General features: G+C 31.9%; 1 protein-coding gene across 1 annotated transcript; it reads right to left on the bottom strand.

The window, feature by feature from the left end:
- Window positions 1–11,917: 11,917 nt before the first annotated feature.
- On the bottom strand, window positions 11,918–13,293 carry LOC124539873. The gene is made up of 3 exons (XM_047117232.1): window positions 13,077–13,293; window positions 12,603–12,858; window positions 11,918–12,405 (listed from the first exon to the last, which is right to left on the bottom strand). The coding sequence occupies exons 1-3, from the start codon at window positions 13,203–13,205 to the stop codon at window positions 12,032–12,034; spliced, it is 759 nt and encodes a 252-aa protein (XP_046973188.1). The 5' UTR covers window positions 13,206–13,293; the 3' UTR covers window positions 11,918–12,031.
- Window positions 13,294–18,353: the final 5,060 nt, after the last annotated feature.

Here is an 18,353-nt window from a genome sequence, read left to right as displayed (position 1 = left end):
TTTCATTATTACTATACCGATATTATTATGTTATATATTATTATCATACTTATATGTTACCTTTTTTGATCTCTCAATATTATATATATGTTTTTGTTTTTGTGGTTATCGTGTATCACGATTTGAATGTACATTATTTAAAAGTGTGTTTGTATTTAAATTCCATTTATAGTCATAGAATAAATGAAACTGCATTAAAAAATAAAATGTATTTTTATTTTATATCAACATTTACATTTTAAAACGTAGTTTAGTCTATGAATTAATCCCCCTATTTCCATGTCTACCCATACACTACAGTTCTTACTTTAGTTAAGAACGAATATTCATTTATTTGACTCACAATATATACGTACTGTGTATACGCTGGGCTTAAAGCTTGCTCTACCAACCGAACTTAGAAAATGATTGAAAATAAGTTAATTTAAAACAACTATTAACTACATACTCTTGCATACGAATATACACATATAAATATAAACATACGAATTTATACATTACATAATCATTACATATAATAAAATAAAAGTAGCTTACCGTTGTCTGTCCCTATATAATGCTTAGATTTTGAAAATTACGCAACAGATTTTGATGCGTTTTTTTTTAACATTCAGAGTCATTCGAGACGATAGTTTTTGTATAATATGTGGACAATATAGTAAAGTAAAACTGTAGTTTGTGCGAAGCCGGGACGGTCGCTAGTAGCTTTTAAATTTTAAGTTTCATGTCACATCTTTATAGTAAGGCGGTTAGTTTTACCATTATTTTACGTTTTTTCTTTATTTAAAGATAAAATTGTTTACGCAAAATAATATGGTTTGTTTTTTATTCTGGAGTATAGTCAGATAAATGGGCTTTATAAAAATATAAACATGTTGCATGTTGTCTTTAATAAATTTTGAAATAATTGAGTAAATTCAAAATATCCCTAGACAATGTTGATGTGTGTATATTAAACACGTGAATAAAAAAAAGTAAAGTAACAGCCTGTAAATTTCCCACTGCTGCGCTAAGGCCTCCTCTCGCATTAAGGAGAGGGTTTAAAACATATTCTACCACGCTGTTCCAATGCAGGTTAGTGGAATACATGTGTGGTAGATTTTTTATGAAATTTGACACATGCAGGTATTCTCACAATGTTTTCCTTCACCGTCGAGATCGAGATGAATTAAGCATATGAATTTGCTTGCCTGGGTTTGAACCCGAAATCATCGGTTAAGATGCACGCGTTCTAACCACTGGGTCATATCAGCTCTTCTCACGTGAATACGTACAAGATAAAATAAAAGATTTTTTAATTTTGTTACGTGTAATGATTTTATCGAGTCTGATCATAAATCTCAAACTACAGTTATTAATTAATTACAGTTACGAAACAACAAAAGCAAATACTAAAAAAAAAGCGATGCAAATTTCAGGCAGCGTTGTGGTAATTAACAATTTGTTATGTCATTAATATACAAATTAATTTAAAGTATCAGTTTAAACGTATTTAAAGAAAGACGCATAATATTATTATATACATATGGTTAGAACGCGAGCATCTTAACCGATGATTGCGGGTTCAAACCCAGACAAGCACCACTATATGTATATATGTGCTTAATTTGTGTTTATAATTCATCTCGTGCTCGGCGATAAAGGAAAACATCGTGAGGAAACCTGCATGTGTCTAATTTCATCAAATTCTGCCACATGTGCATTCCACCAACCAGCATTGCAACAGCGTGGTGAAAAATGTTCCAAACCCCTCCTTAATGGAAGAGGAGGCCTTATCTCAGCAGTGGGAAATGTACAGGCTTTTACTTACTACTTTACTACTTTTACAATATAAGCTTTATACTTGTATTTTAATACTAGATTACAATGCGCTCTTTTTAAGTCTTAGTCTTCTAGAGATCTTTCTTTTTTTTTATGGCTTCTGAACTTACAACCCTATATAGTATCATTTTTAGGTCATGTTACTTGAGGCATATTACAACATTTTCTTGTGTAATCATTTGTTTTTTATTATCAGAGTAAGGAGTATTTATATATAGTATAGAGGTGGCTCTACTGTCCTCATTATAAAATTGTATCCTTGCATTGGATTTGGCCAAGGTATAAGGGTGGTTCGCAGCTATGGAAATATTCCTTAGCAAATCTACTTAGATACATAGGGAACTGTTCCTGATATCTTTTCACCTTCACAACTTGTAGATTTGAGTATTTAATTCGCAATATAGTGTTTTATTGGTTTTAATTATTGCAAAGCAATAATGTCCATGAATAGAAATTTATGGATATACATATAACGTAACAATCATCATCATCATCATCCTGAGTTTGTCCACTGCTGGACATAGGCCTCTCCAAGTGCACGCCACTGTGGTCTTTCTCCGGCTACTCGCATCCAGCTCCTGCCAGCCGTCTTGCGTAAATCGTCACCCCACCATGCCCGAGGACGTCTTCACGACTACGTTTGCGTTTGCGTTTGCGAAGACGCGGTCTCCACTATAGAACACGTTTTTCCCTAACGGTTATCGGTTCTAAGACAAATAAGGCCAGCTCACTGCCACTTCAGCTTCCTAATTCGGTGGGCTATTTCGATGACTTTGGTTCTTTGACAGATCACCTCATTTCTGAAGCGATCCCTCAGAGAAATGCCCAGCATAACCCTTTCCATAGCACGCTGAGCGACTTTAAACTGGTGGACCAGCCTTGTCGTGAGTGTCCACGTTTCGATTTAATTATCAAGTCATAGCTTTTGTTTGATAGTATATCTTTCATACATATCTGATATTCCTTGATTATTTTCTTTGCAATTTCTACACATTAATCCAAGACAATAAATTTAAATTTCATCCTTCAACGCACGGGTTTTATTTGAATAAGTAATTATTTAAATTATGATGAACGGGTGATTGAAGTTTTGATAAACAGTGGGTTACTAACTTAGCCAGACTTACATTTACCTTACATTAGATTGACCTACGGAGGCCTTCATATTTACATACAGTACACACAACACGAATTCAACTGCACATGGATTTCGTAAAATCATCTTTTTAAAAAATAGTTTATAGTAATAAAGCTGTATCAAATGTTTACAATAGAAGTATTACAAATGCAAAACATTCGTAACAAAAATAAGTGACTCCTGAATAAAACTACGAGCAATTTTACGTAAATGAGAAAGAAAGTCTTTCACCTTTCACCGACGCCTACGATGATTGCTAAGCGTTTGTTTAATTCGACACGATGATATCAATTTCAAACAGGCGTACAATTGAAAAGAATATAAATATGTACAATATTGTTATAATGGGCTCAGAGACAACGACGGTACCACAAACACCAAGACCCAAGAAAACATAGAAAGCTAATGATAATCTACATCGACTCAGCCTGGAATCGAACCCAGGACCTCGGAGTGGCGTACCCATGAAACTCGACCACGGAGGTCGAAGGTCTGTCTATACATATAATAAAATTGGTGTGTCTGTTTTTAATTTTAAAATAACCGCTTTTTACTTAATGCATACATATGTATGTAGACACGGTTCATATAGCGTAAGTATTCTCGGGCACAATTATTACTATAACAAATAAAAGCCCTTTTGGAAGACCATCACCAAGTACCGCCACTAAGCAAGAGATTAATTACATTATTAGCACAATTATTTATGTCTAAGTTCAGTGACCCTTACCCGTGCCTGTATTAGTAAACAGCCTTTTGTTATTCCTTGCTTTAACTGCCGTCTCGGTACTTTTAAAACCAAAACTTTAACTGATTTGGAAATATGGATTGTAACGGTAAATGTTGAAAAAGAGTAACTACTGAGTTTCTTGTCGGTTCTTCTCAGTAGAATCTACTTTCCGAACCGGTGGTAGCTTTACTTAATTGTAAAATGACGATTTAAAAGTGCTTGTAAAAGCCTACTTGAATAAAGGTTATTTTGATTTTGATTTTTTTTTTTGATTGAATCATACATAGTCTATAGGGAAGTATTAAATTGAAGAATCTCTATACATGTATATTTTTAATAATGTAATTATTTTTCTTTTGGTTTATTATATAATTTCTATATTTGAAATATCTGTCCGTCTGAATAAATGTTGACGCGTTTTCGTGATATATAACTGTGACGTAGCAGAATTCCTTTTAAATATAGGTTAGGCTAACTGTGCCCGCGACCGTGTACGCGTTTGAATATAACAAAAAAAAATTGTAACCTTAGACATTCCTTATTAAAACAGTTATCTGCCAGTGAAAGTCTAAAATCGGTCCAGCCATTCCAGAGTTTCGCCGGAACAAACAGACAGACAAAAATTGTAAAAAATGTTAATTTGGTACATATAATTTGTACTGTGTATACATGTGTACATATATACAGCATATTTCCACCAACCCGCATTGCTTCCACCATCCTGAATTGGAAAAGGGTGGTGGAATATGTTCTAAACCTACCTCCTCAAATGGAGAGGAGGCCTACAGCCCAGCTGTGGGAAATTTACAGGCTGTTGTTGTTGCTGTTTGTTTTTGGATACACACATATACATTGAGTAAAAAAGGGCTATTTTAATAATACAAACAGACACTACAATTTTAGTAAATGTATAGATTACAGATAATTATTTCCTTACCAAATATCTGTTATTAGTGCCGCAAAATATTATCTAAATATAATTTTAAAAAAAAGTTGTCCGTCATCTAATATAGAATACCAGACGTAGTAAAGGCAATGTAATTTATGTAATCATTATAATATAGTTTTGATCGAATTTCAGCCGCAGTGCACACTCACACATATAATAGTCTGCCCGTGAAATATTAGAGCGTATGTCTACACAAACAGACGCAGTATCTGTTATCACACAGTTATATCCGATTAAATAAAGGAGTCACTACATGCGTTTTTAAGTGTAAGTGTATTGTTACACTTGGTGGTAGGGCTTTGTGCAAGCCCGTCTGGGTAGGTTAGGTTAGGGTACCACCCACTCATCAGTTATTCTACTAATAACAGTACCCAGTATTGTTGTGTTCCGGTTTGAAGGGTGAGTGAGCCAGTGTAACTACAGGCACAAGGGACATAACATTTTAGTTCCCAATGTTGGTGGCACATTAACGATGCAAGGAATAGTTAATATTTCTTACAGCTTCATTGTCTATGGGTGATGGTGACCATCTACCATCAGGTGGCCCGTATGCTCGTCCGCCAACCTATACCATAAAAAAAACCGAAAATTTAATACTTTCTTAGCAGGATTGAGGACTAAAGGTTTCTGCCAAAACCATTTAAATGTGATGAAACTAAATAATTTGAGTGTTTGGACGCGTTGTTCCTGGATATTTTAATCGGATTTGCATTTGATAGTCCAATCAAAATATACTTTATTCGAGTAGGCTTTTACGCAAGTTTGAATCGTTATTAACTATATTAATTGAAGCTACCACTTGTTCGGAATATAGATTCTATCGTGAAGATCTGGCAAGAAACTCAGCAACAAAACAAAACAAAATAATGTTAGTTAGATAAATACAATTATATAGGTGTGTAATATATACTTGGAAGTCGGCAAATACTTCACGCTTTTTCACCTTATATAAAACTCTACCACCAAGGTATCAGTTGTAACGATCATACACAATCACTCATGAGCTCAGTCTGGGCAAACTGACTAACACTCTTCCCGAGACTAACGCGCTAACATAGTAAACTGCCAGCCACACTTTAGACGGTCATTAAAAATTTAATGACAGAAAAATCCAACTACTTTTTTTTATTTAGAAGCGTCGCAGGATCCATCCTGACCTCTAGGCCTTTTGTCGTAAGTACTCCTAACACAAATAATAAGATTGAAAGGAGGGGGGGGGATAAAGAACAAAATTAGTAATTTCGTAATTAATTTGGGGCTTTGTATTCACTAAAAAAAAAGCCTATTCCGAGGTTAAATTCCATAGCTTCCAGTATCCGAACGAGATCCGCCTAATTATCTAATCACACTAACGAGGTTATAGTTGTACGATCTTATCTATGCGTGATACGACGAATATATTTTTTGCAAGTTTTTGAAAGTACTTTCGTTTTCCAAATCTGCTTTACTTGTAAATGTAATAAAGTGAAATTTTGTAAAAGTTTCATAATAAATGCATGGCTGAACTCATAAGCAATATGAGTAGTTTTGCACGTAGCGGGCTAGTGAAATAGATATGTGCGAAAAATTATACATCTTATATGAAACGAGATAGCTCAGTAGTAAGAACGCTTGCTTCTTAACCGATGACTAAGAGTTCAAGAACTAATTTATTATTTTTTATAAAATAAAATAAAAATAAAATGAAAACAAATTAAAAGTAAAGTAACAGCCTGTACATTTCTCACTGCTGGGCTAAGGCCTCCTCTTTGACGTCGTTGGCGATGGTTGGTGGAATACACATCTGGCAGAATTTCAATGAAATTTGACACATGCAGGTTTCCTCACGATGTTTTCCTTCACCGCTGAGCACGAGATGAATTATAAAGACAAATTAAGCACATTAATCAGCGGTGCTTGCCTGGGTTTGAACCCGTAATCATCGGTTAAGATGCACGCGTTCTAGCCGTTGGGCCATCTCGCCTTATAAAGGAGAAAATAATGATAAGACCTGATTTTTAACAAATGTCTATTTTCCAGAACGTTCCTGGTTGAAAAATGCGTTGATTTATTGAATACGTTATTTATAAACTCACAGTGACGTTAGATTCTTTCTTTTTTAAGATTAAATTAAATGTAACTTTAGTTACTACCGATTACACATTTAAATTGTTATATGTAAACCTTCAAAAAGTGAAGTCGTTTTATTTCATTAATAATTATTATATTAATTACATCAATATATCCTGCATCATTTCTTGGTGGTAGGACTTTGTGGTACCTGATCAACAGATATTCTAACCGCGAAACAGCAGTACTCAGTGTTGTGTTCCGGTGGCAGGCAAGGGACATAAGATGATAGTTCCCAATACTAGTGGCTCATTGGCAATGAAAGGGATGGTTAATATTACTTACAGCGCCATTGTCTATAGGCGGTGGCTCGTCCACCTTACAAAAATAAATGTAGTGTTTAGATTTTATTTATATATTGTGCACGCAATACTAATTACTATAACTAGCACTATGATAAAATACACGTGTAAAGAATCATTATGATATGACGTAATAAGTGCTAGCGTAAGGAGACAATTTTAAAGAGAATTTTTTTTATAAATTTATTTATTAAAGAACCATCAAAAAAATTACATGTGGATATTTTACATAAAAATTATCTATCCTTAGGTTGCAATTATACATATAATTTCACTTAAAAGTAGTTACGGCTTGCATGCAAAGTAAATCTATACGAAAACATATAAGGCTAAAATTAAGACTCAAACTAGAACTGTAAAGTCATATTTAAGTAGATATGAATTTATAAAACATAAGCTAATTGATAAAAATAAGTAGATCAGTCATTCGGAAAAAAAATTGACAATCGATTCTTCGTAGCTTAATAGGCGAGTCATTTGGATTACGCATAGCTGATTTATTTATTCATTTTATTTATTTGCTAATCATCGATGGTAATAACAACCAAATATTACTGGTAGAAAAGAAAAATATTTTTTTTTTAAACATAAATATGTAATTTTGACTTTTTAATTTCAGAAAAAGTAATATGACATGACTAATTGCTCATTAGCAGACTACTTAGTGCTAGAGCTTTGTGCAAGGCCATCTGAGTAGGTAAAGTAATAGCCTGTTAATTTCCCACTGTTGGGATAAGGCCTAATCTTCCATTGAAGAGAGGGTTTGGAATATATTCCACCACGCTGTTCCAATGCGGGTTGATGGAATGCACATGTAGCAGAATTTAGTTGAAATTAGATACATGCAGGTTTCCTCACTATGTTTTCCTTCACCGCCGAACACAAGATGAATTATAAACACAAATTAAGCACATATATATAGTGTCATCACATCGGTTAAAATGCACGCGTTCTAACCACTGGGCCATCTCAGCTCAGAGTAGGTATTCTACCTCAATACAAAAATACTATTGCCAGTGTAATTACAGGTACAAGAAATATCTTTGTTTTCAGAGTTGGCACCGCTTTGGAATAACAAAAGGTTAAAATTTCTTATGGTACCTGTGTATATGTGCCAGGATGATTACCTGTGAGTAAGGCCCAATTGCTTGTCAATACTTATATTTACTAAGCCTTAAGATTTTAATAAGCGAATGCATTGATACCTTTGGGCTTAATCCTGTAACTAATTTATTGATAAATCCTTTAATATAAAAAAAAGAGCGCGATCACCTGTCAAGAGATTACCTTTTAGCAAGAAGTGGTAATGATTTTAGTTGGTCTTAATTATTATTGTTTTAATTGTTATTATTAATTTCAACTAAACAATATTATAGTTGATTATTTATTTTTTAAGTTAAGAAGATTGGTATATGAATATGTTTAAAAAATATATTAAACATTTTAATTATAGGTATAAAATAAGAACTAACAAAATATTTATCATACTAATAAGATTTCATACAAGTTATTTTCGTAAAAAAGTCATTCAGTGGCACGTGGAGCTAACATCGGGTGGAATGTGGATTCTAACGAGAAAAACCGGAAAGAAATTCAGTATACATTCAATTCACTATTTCGAACTCATCTCGGTACATATATCTTAATTCTTAATAATGTTGCTTTGAAGATAATTTTAAACATCCTAAGAGAAAGTCGACGTTTAATAATTTTACACTTTGATAGTCTCAAGACTTATTATTCTCAGTATAATCACTGCTTTAATACTTTTGAATATACCTATAATGTGATATAAAACCTCTTTGGTCTTGTGGCTAAGACAATAAATCCCGAGGTCTTCGATTGAAAATTTGACTCAGACCATTGATATCCCATTATTTGAGAAATTCTCAGAAGCAGAAGTTTTTCCGGGAGTCTGTTAATTGACATTACCTTAAACTATCATAACTCGAATGGCCATTAGTTCTGCGTTTGGTGCTCACGGTGAGGATATGGATAGTGCACCTGTGTTAACACACACGTGAACTTTAATATACCCAGACAGCCAGTGCCGTAAGTAGCCTATTCTGCGCCCTGTGCGAGCTTCTATAACTGCGCCCTATTTAAGCAGAACCTTTGCCTATTTTACTGTCACACTCACTAAAACTTAAACGCTAGTTCACTACTGCAAATGAGTAGCCCATTAACGATAAACACTAAACACAAATACGCTCATGCGCTGCCAAAAAAATGAGCGCGATGTATGTTTTTATTGATACTAGCATGTAAGTACGTTTGTATTGGAATCGAGAATTAGGGGCTCAGAGGAATCTTAACAAAAGCAAAACGAAAAAACAATAATCCTGCCCAGTCTGTCTATTCGAGAGTCTACGCCCTGTGCCTGGGCACCGATAGCGCCGCCCTATTTACGCCACTGCAGACAGCTGGCTAATCTCTAGGAGACATAAGGCTTGTGCATCCTATTGGACTAAAATAGGAAACAATAATATTTTACACATATTCTTGCATTGTAATATTTCCTAAAATTATCTTCGAAACATTTGGTCAGATTGTTGAAACCCAAAATATACGTACATAATGTAATACAAAACCAGATGTTGCAGGTAGCACGATTCAATTTACATGTTCTATATAAAGTAGTGCACAATAGTGCTTATCTCAACTTGCGCTATTAAAATATTGTTAGGAAACCTGAACATGTCGTAAGAAATCCTAACATGTATGTATCCACAAACGAGTGCAAAAATAAACAATTTATTAGTTCTGAAATTATTTGAAAATAATAATCAGACATCACTAATTTCACATACACCATAATTTATGCGCGTATTCCTTACAGCACGTGAAACGCCGTCGAACAAATAAGTGAACGATAATTTCATTCGATGTCATGGTTCACATACCCTACGATTATATTTTCATCTCGATTGAGATGAAATGGGATAAAATAACGTGAAACCAGTAGAAAGCCGAGCCTTTAATGAATGTCTGCATTAAACCTGTACGCATTTAAGCGTGTAGAAACTCGTTTTTTTTAATTTTTCCGTATTTCTTAACCGTGTTTTTAGAATTTAAATTTTAAAAAAAGAATAATACGATGCGTTTGTATGATTATCATGTGAAATAAGGTTTTAGTTCAAATCGATATTGAATGTTTGTAAAAAAAAGCCACAGTTTCGTTCGTCGGTCCTTCTCACGTCAGGGTAATTTTATTTTTCGAACCGGTGGTGTGTAATTTGACAGTCAATATGTAAGTATAATGTTACTGTATTGAAGAAAGGTCTTTTGATTTAATTTGTACTGCCGTAAAGTTTTAATAATTTTATGTTTATTATTCACAGTTATTTGTTGTATCTCCAAATTATGCCAAATCACCCAGTACATTTAACGTGCTATTTTATAGTACCAACATAAATAAAATTTTCTGTAATATCACAACTATTTAATGACCTATACGATCAGTTATTTTAAGTCACAAACTCTAGCATTTCTATTAATAATAAATATTGTAACTTCAATAAGAAAAACAATTGCACAGCTCTTCAAGATTCCAAATATAACGGTATCAACTAAAATATATATTTTTATTATAAACTCTGCTCATAGTATAATAAATTTAAATATGTGTTTCGACTATTTTAACTAACTGGAAATTATCAAAAAGAAAGAGAAAATGTTTTATGTACAGACTTGACAAGCCAGTTTTTTTTATGGTTGAAGATTGTAAATAAAATATTTTACTAAAAGTAGTATTAGGGGACGGCATGCGTAGATTTCTAGTCCGCGTATTAATCGTCTAATATAAAAATGTGGAACATACATAAATAAGAGAGAGAGTTAATATCAATTTCATTATAGTTATATATTCGAGGTCATTCAAATTTTGATAAAATATGTAAATTTATCAATAACCTCGTAGAACTTGCGGTAATATTAGGTCACAAGAATCTTGAAGAAAACTCCAATTAATTTTCAAGTGCCTACAACTTAATCATGATGGATTGAGCTTCTTCTTAAGAGGTGGTTTACGCCTTGCAGTACAATACAGAACATCTACTTATAGTTGCTTTCTCTAATAACATTTGAAACTGATTATAACAACGTTAAATTTTAACACAGCCTTACGTAATTAAAAAGTGATATTTATTTACGGATTGAAAATTAATAACATGTGTGTGTGCTGTGCTGGTTAAGCATGAGTCCGTATAAAAGATCACCAGAATTATAGGAAATGCCTTGATATAGTACAAATAAAACACATACCAAAGATTATTCAGTTTGTTTTTGATACATGAAATAAAAACTATTTAAAATTGTGTTGATATCGAATTTACCTTAATATATAAGGACTTTCCTGACTACAATCAATTCATACATTATTTCTTTGAAAGACTAAGTAATCTTTTTATTACTTGACGAAAAATAAGAACACGCTTGTTCCAACAAATAAATTACTGAGTAGCATGCCATGTCTGTTACCGATTTTATATTAAATGATTGATTTGTTTTCAAGACTCGTTTTAATAACGGAGCGGATGTTGTAAACGGTTTCTTCTCTCGCTTGAAAGTAAAATCGTGTTTACAGTTTTACTATCAGGGTATATCGTAGTATGTCATTTTCTTAAGCATTATAAGCAGTTTCGATTTCCGTTCGTACCGAATTTCTAAACTGGTTTTTTTAGTCAACATTTAACGAATTAGTCGGTTAAGCTTCTATCTTGAACGTGTCGTATTTAATAGTTTCTTTGTTTGGTATATTTAATCGTCTTTCTCTAAACGGAATGCTGTATCATTATGAAATTGAAAATATGGTATGTTTCTTTTGGATTTGGATTTAGTTGTAAAGAAAAAAATAAGTTTTTTTTAAACATTTTTTTATTGAGCAATAAGTTAATAACAATAAGTTAAATAAATAAATAATATATAAGTCTTTGTACAATGCTTATAATGTTGGTGTATGAAACCAACTAATTGTGGCTAAATTATTTATGAGGTGAGTATGCGCTGTAGGCCAAGTTTTGGGCATCGTCGATGTTCTTGTTCCAGTCGGAACCGGATCCGTAACCTGAATAGCCGTGACCATGGCCGATATCATGGGAAACGTGTTCTACATGAACTGGGTGGTGGGTTTCGTGGTGGTGAGGGTGGGGTACCACTTCGTATGTAGTTTTGGTGTGATCCTGTTTCAAGCACCAGGCAACGAATAGTACGACAGCGAGGACTAAGGCAATCTTGGCGGTTGCTAAGGCTTTGAGAGCGATGAGCTTTACGATGAACAGCTTTCCGAGAAGGACCTTGGCCCCGAGCAGACCAATTATTCCTCCAATACCGCTTCCACCTTTTTTCTTACCACGTCCTATAAATGAAACAAATAATATTAATTAAACTATAAAATAAAAAAAAAAAAGTTTTTTTTTTTAATTTTCCGGTCAAAGCCATTATTTTATCCTGCATTCTATTTTAATTCGATTATTTTTTGTATTTGTATTTTGAATCACATTTAATTTTGTAGTATTTAGATTTGTTAAAATAAATTTGAGTTAGAATGCTTACCTTCATCTAAAGAACGCTGCATCTCTTCCTTATCAGCTTGGTTCATCTTGACCTCAAGAGCGTGAGTTTCGAACAGACTGACAACTCCATCCATCAATCTGTAATTAACCTCAGCGTCCCGGGCTGTCGGGTCAACGGGAAGGCTGTCCAACTTCTTTCCAGTTCTGACATCCGGCTCGCCCTTCAGGACAACACCTTCAGCAATTGCAATGCTTCTAGATGCCCTCAAATTTTCCACGATCCTCAACACCTTCTCCTGTAAAACAAAAATTATCAACGTTATTTATCGAGGCTACTATTCAATAGATTTAAAAAGCCATGTGGTTGATAGTATTTCCAGATGGTAATCTAAGTCCACCTGCTAAGAGAAATTATATGAAATTATCCCCTATCTACACCCGCGTGAAACTTAACCGGACACTGGCACGTTCCGTTCTCACAAAACACTTTCACTTTATTAATAAAATTATGGACCTTAACACATAAAATGTAGTCTCCTCTGCAGTCCTTGATGAAGTTGATCGCTGTTTCCATTGTGTTGTCACTGTCATCGCCGCTGGCAAAAGCGCCGAGGGCTAGAAGTACGATCAGCGTGAACTTCATTTTTTTTTTCGTTATTAATTTTCTAACGCGAGCCGGTTTAATTTTCTGACATCGAGTGATGTCAAGCTGGGTTTGGCGTGGTCCGGCCGCCGCATTAGAGTTTTATCGTACCCCTCCCTCTCCTTGGTTATCTGACTGACTCTATACGAATCTTTCATCTAGGTTAAGAATATATCAGATTCACTTCGTTCCCTAATGTTTATGCAAATGTGATCACTTTGTACATATTTGACGATTTTTTAAAAACGTTTTCTTTTGCATTAACGATAATATTATGTCATTTGTAAATAATAGAAAGTTTTAGATTATTCGAGTTCAGAATTATTTATTTACGGTTAAAATTTTTCAAATGACATTCCGATGTGTTCGTTAGTTTTTAACTTAAAGTAAATACGTTGAAGATTTCTTTTTCTTATCATTTTGTGATAACAAATAAAAACGTAATTAAAATTTGAATAAAGAACACATATGTTTAATAATAACTTATTAATTAGTTTGCAATAACTCAGCTAAGATTTCATAAAAAGAATATTGATTTTTTTGATTGAAGATTAATTGCGATTACCTAATTTATTAAAAGCTTCCTTGTAATAAATTAATATTCATTGTTTTATATATTATGCGATTTAAAACAAAAGTCATATCAAGTGCTGAATATTATAACAAAAAAAGAAATAGTAATACGAAACTTTTTAAAAAATAGAATTAGAAACTAAAACACAAGAAAACATACAAAAAAAGTCACATCTCAGCAAATATTTTTCAACTTAATACATATTCATTGTAATTATAATAAATTATCTCAGTCTAGTTTAAGATAATAAATTATATTAGAAAACACTTTCACATAAAAGCAGCGGTATTGATTGTATAACTTGCTATTAATATCTATAGGGCAAAGCACTCAGTTACGAGAAAGTTCAAGTTTACTCCGGCGTGTATAATCAACAGGCTATTGAAATAATATCAAACATGTATTACTCGCTAATTAATTCACTAAAATTACAGTACAGAAATGAAATGAAATAACAAAAATTATGAAAAGCTACAGACCAGAACAAAGTCGATGTAACATTGTACTTTTTTATATATGGAATTTATATTGTATCTTTGTACACAATGATATATTTGAAAAAAGAATTACTAAAATATTTTTTTTTTAAATTGAATTCTTCATTCATTAATAAGACATTCCACTTTCGTATTCATTAATGTCTGCTAAGCATTTAAAAAAAAATATCACCGATCGCAGAATAACCGGTCAATGAAACTAGGCTGAATAGTTTTTTCAACCTGTCACGTGTTCGATTTTTTTTTTAATAAGTTACGAGTCTACGTAATCTTATATCGATATACGATTTCAACAATACACAATTTTAAGTCTGAAATATTTGACTGTATAATTTTTTTTCAACAATCTATTTAATAAAAAAAAATAGGTTTTGTTTATGACAGTTACAAATACAAATATTTTGATTAATTATTTATTATAGATCTAGCAAATAAATTATACGAACAATATATTTCACAAAGGACTGATCTATACTTATATTGTGAGGAAGTAAATTATGTTTGTCTGTAATCCAGAGTCCAATATTACGAATGTTTTCATTGGTGTAAATCTACATTATTTCTAAATGTAAATTATATTTATTTTCATAATTATCATTGTCATTTTTACACTCATTTGCAACCGCGCTGTGTATATAGTGTCAAATAAACTAACATGTATAAAATATAAAATGCAAACGAACCAAAGTAATGCTTAAAAAAACAATGAGGTATAATTGGCTATTACTCTTTTTTTTATTTTATTTATAGCAGGAAGAAATACGGGCAAATGATTTGCTATATACAATTCTAAAATACTGACACATAGCACGCGAACAATACAGTTGATTATCTAATGAGTTTCTCGACGGTTCTTCTCGGTAGAATCTACAGTCCGAAACGGCAGCAGATTTTCATTCTATCAATCATAATTACATTTTTTATAATAACCACTTGAATTAAGTATGTTTATAATTTGTTTAACAACTTCTTATACCTTCGATATGTATGTAGGTATGTTTTGAATTAGAAACAAGGAAAATATATTTTATTATAGTGTGAGTGAATGAACGTTTATCTTAATTTTGTGATCTAATTCAATTATATAGATATTTCGTTTATTGAGGAAGATCGTAGCTATATAAAAATATATAGCTTTTTAAAACAAGATTATATGTTTTTTTCGCTACGCTTACAAATCATAACTTGCAGAAAAGGGCATAGGTTAACTTAATATTGATACAACCAGTTAAAGACACGGGCCAAGGAAGGAGACGTTCCCTATAATTAATAATCATAAACTATTATAACAATATAAAACATAATTTGCTAAATTCAACTGCCTTTGACTATATAAAATACTGATATATTTTTTTAATAAATATGAGACAACATCACATACATTACTCTGATCCCAATGTAAGTAGCTAAAGTACTTCTGTTTTGGACCGAAAACGAATAATCTACATCGACTCGGCAGGGAATCGAAACCGGGACTTCAAGATGGCGTATCCATGAAAACCGGTGTACACACCTCTCGACCACGGAGGTCGTCACATTTTTAATTGTGTTGTAAATAAATGTTTTAATTAATAAACATTTAATTAATTGTTTACAAACAATAGCACAAATAAATTAACGAATACAATTTGTTTTGTGTCAAGTACGTTTTGTGTGTGTTTTTTAAAGTGAAATTCGAAGGTCGAAGGTCTTTTCTATTTTGGAAAGCCTTAAGAGTTTGTTCCAATACACAGCTCCAATGCGGATTGTGATCTGATGGAATTTTTATCTGATACCTACATACAATGACGATGTTTTCTTTCATCACCGATCATGTGATGAACTATAAACGCAAATTAAGCACATGAATATGACTATGTGTTCCTGGATTTAAACCCGCAATATTTTGTGCCGTATATGCACATAGCTATTAAAGTAAACAGTTAGTAAATATTGTAAACTATATTACAATACATATATCTATACTCAATTGCCTTTCATTGCATCATCCACAAGACATTTAAGGTAAAATTTCTTTAAAATTCACATTGCATACCAACTTTTTTTTATTTAGTACATATTAAAATGTGTTCAATTTAATATGTAAGTACGACTCAATTTTCATGTGCTTGAATTGTGTAACCAGCATGTGTCGGACGAAAAAACCAGTCAATCCAAATTAGAAAAGCTTGGTGGGATAATCTATAATCCTCCTCAAAAGAAAAGTTCCGGCTGTGGGACATTAACAGGCGTTTACTTTAATCAACTGATTGATAAACTTTACACACATTGAAATACAACATATATGTGTGTGTATTCTAGATATAAATACAGTACACAGATTAAAAATATTCTTTTTTTAAATAATAAATAACAGCTTGAATATAATTATGTACAATCAGTAAGTCTATAAAAGTAGATTGAGTATTGTATGTAATGATATGGAAAGTTAGAATAATTTTCTGCTAGTCTCAACGAGCACGTATTAAAGGCGAGGCTTTTACTAATAATTCGATTTATTTTCTTAAATATAGCCATGATCGTATTTTCAAATGGAAAAAGTTGGAAACCGCATGAATATCAGTTTATAATAGAACCTTGTCCATTTAAATATGAATTTCATAAAAACTTGAGGTTGCTAAACTAAAATTACATAAGTAAACACATTTAACTATTTTATCTCATATTCATTGATTCTTATATGAAAAACCTTCATTAAGTTACCAAAGACAAGATTTCATTGGTACTTTAATTAAAAAATATATTTTTGTATAAAATTATTAAACAATATTTTATAATTATTATAAAATAAAATAGGGTTTTAAGTTACAACCATTGCTTACATTAAACGAACTTCTTTTAATTATTTCATATGTTTGGGTTGACAAAACTTTAAATATACAATATGTTTAGATATACAAACCTATTTATTTTATTTTATTTTTATTAGGACAACCAACAGTAGATACAATATCACATGAAAAATAAATTACATTTCAAAATTGTTAAAATAAAAGTTCTACTATTTACATTTACTCTCAACGTGCATATTATTGAAAATATAAATTAAATATTATTTAAACTAAAATTATATCAAAGAAAATAAAAGAATACGATTAAAATTGAGCGCAAATGAAATTCTTTGCTTTTTGATTGAACAGAGCTATTGAATTTATGTTAAGGATTAAATCATACTTCAAATATCAATAAATAGTCATATTATGCATTGTAAAGTAAGCGTTTTATTTGTGTTTTAGTAGGGATTTGTGTAATGATATTTCGGTAGGTATCACCCACTGATCAGATCGCCAGACAGTAACACAAATTAGTATTGTTGTGTTTCAGGTGTAAGGTTGAGTGACCTGATGAAATTACAGATACAAAATTTACTATTTCTTACACCACTTATGTCTGTAGGCAGTGTTGTCATCGTGGTACTCAGTTATCCATTCGCCTATATATATGTATATGTAATATATATAAAAAGGCCGTATTAATAGAGTAATATTTTATTTAGTATGTACAATTAATAACTTAGGCTAAATACCTCAATCAGCCTCACCTTTTATATAATATATTGATATGTGAAAGCGATTTATAATTCAAGTAATTTCCCGGTCCATTTATACGTTACGGTTTAATTTATTATGTTCGTAACATATGTTAGAGAGAGACAGATTAATACATAAAAAAGCTATCATAGTAAGACCGTTAAAAGACGTTTATTTGTTACGATACGACTCACGATATTTAATGCACACGACACGACATACGATTTTTTTAACTTAACAATAAATTATTAATTAGATTCATTTTTAATTATTTAAGTTGTTATTTACACATAATACTTTGTAACGTTACATAGAAAATATTGTACGTCTAAAATATTTCTTCAACGAAGCGTCATTTCTTACTTCTAATTAAATATATTTTTTTTTATATTCGTATATTTCAAGAAAATAGATAATTATTTTCTATTTACAGTTTCGCAGACAATGAGAAGTGAAAGTTACACGGAATTTCTATTTGAAGTATTGCAAAAGCTCTTTATCTTTACTTGGTAGGGTTTCGTACAAGCCTTTCTAAGTACCCACCATA

This window comes from Vanessa cardui, chromosome 23, assembly GCF_905220365.1.
Source record: "Vanessa cardui chromosome 23, ilVanCard2.1, whole genome shotgun sequence".
NCBI lineage: Eukaryota > Metazoa > Arthropoda > Insecta > Lepidoptera > Nymphalidae > Vanessa > Vanessa cardui.
The sequence above is the reverse complement of the archived record's forward strand: the minus strand, read 5'-3'. Positions and strand labels throughout refer to the sequence as shown.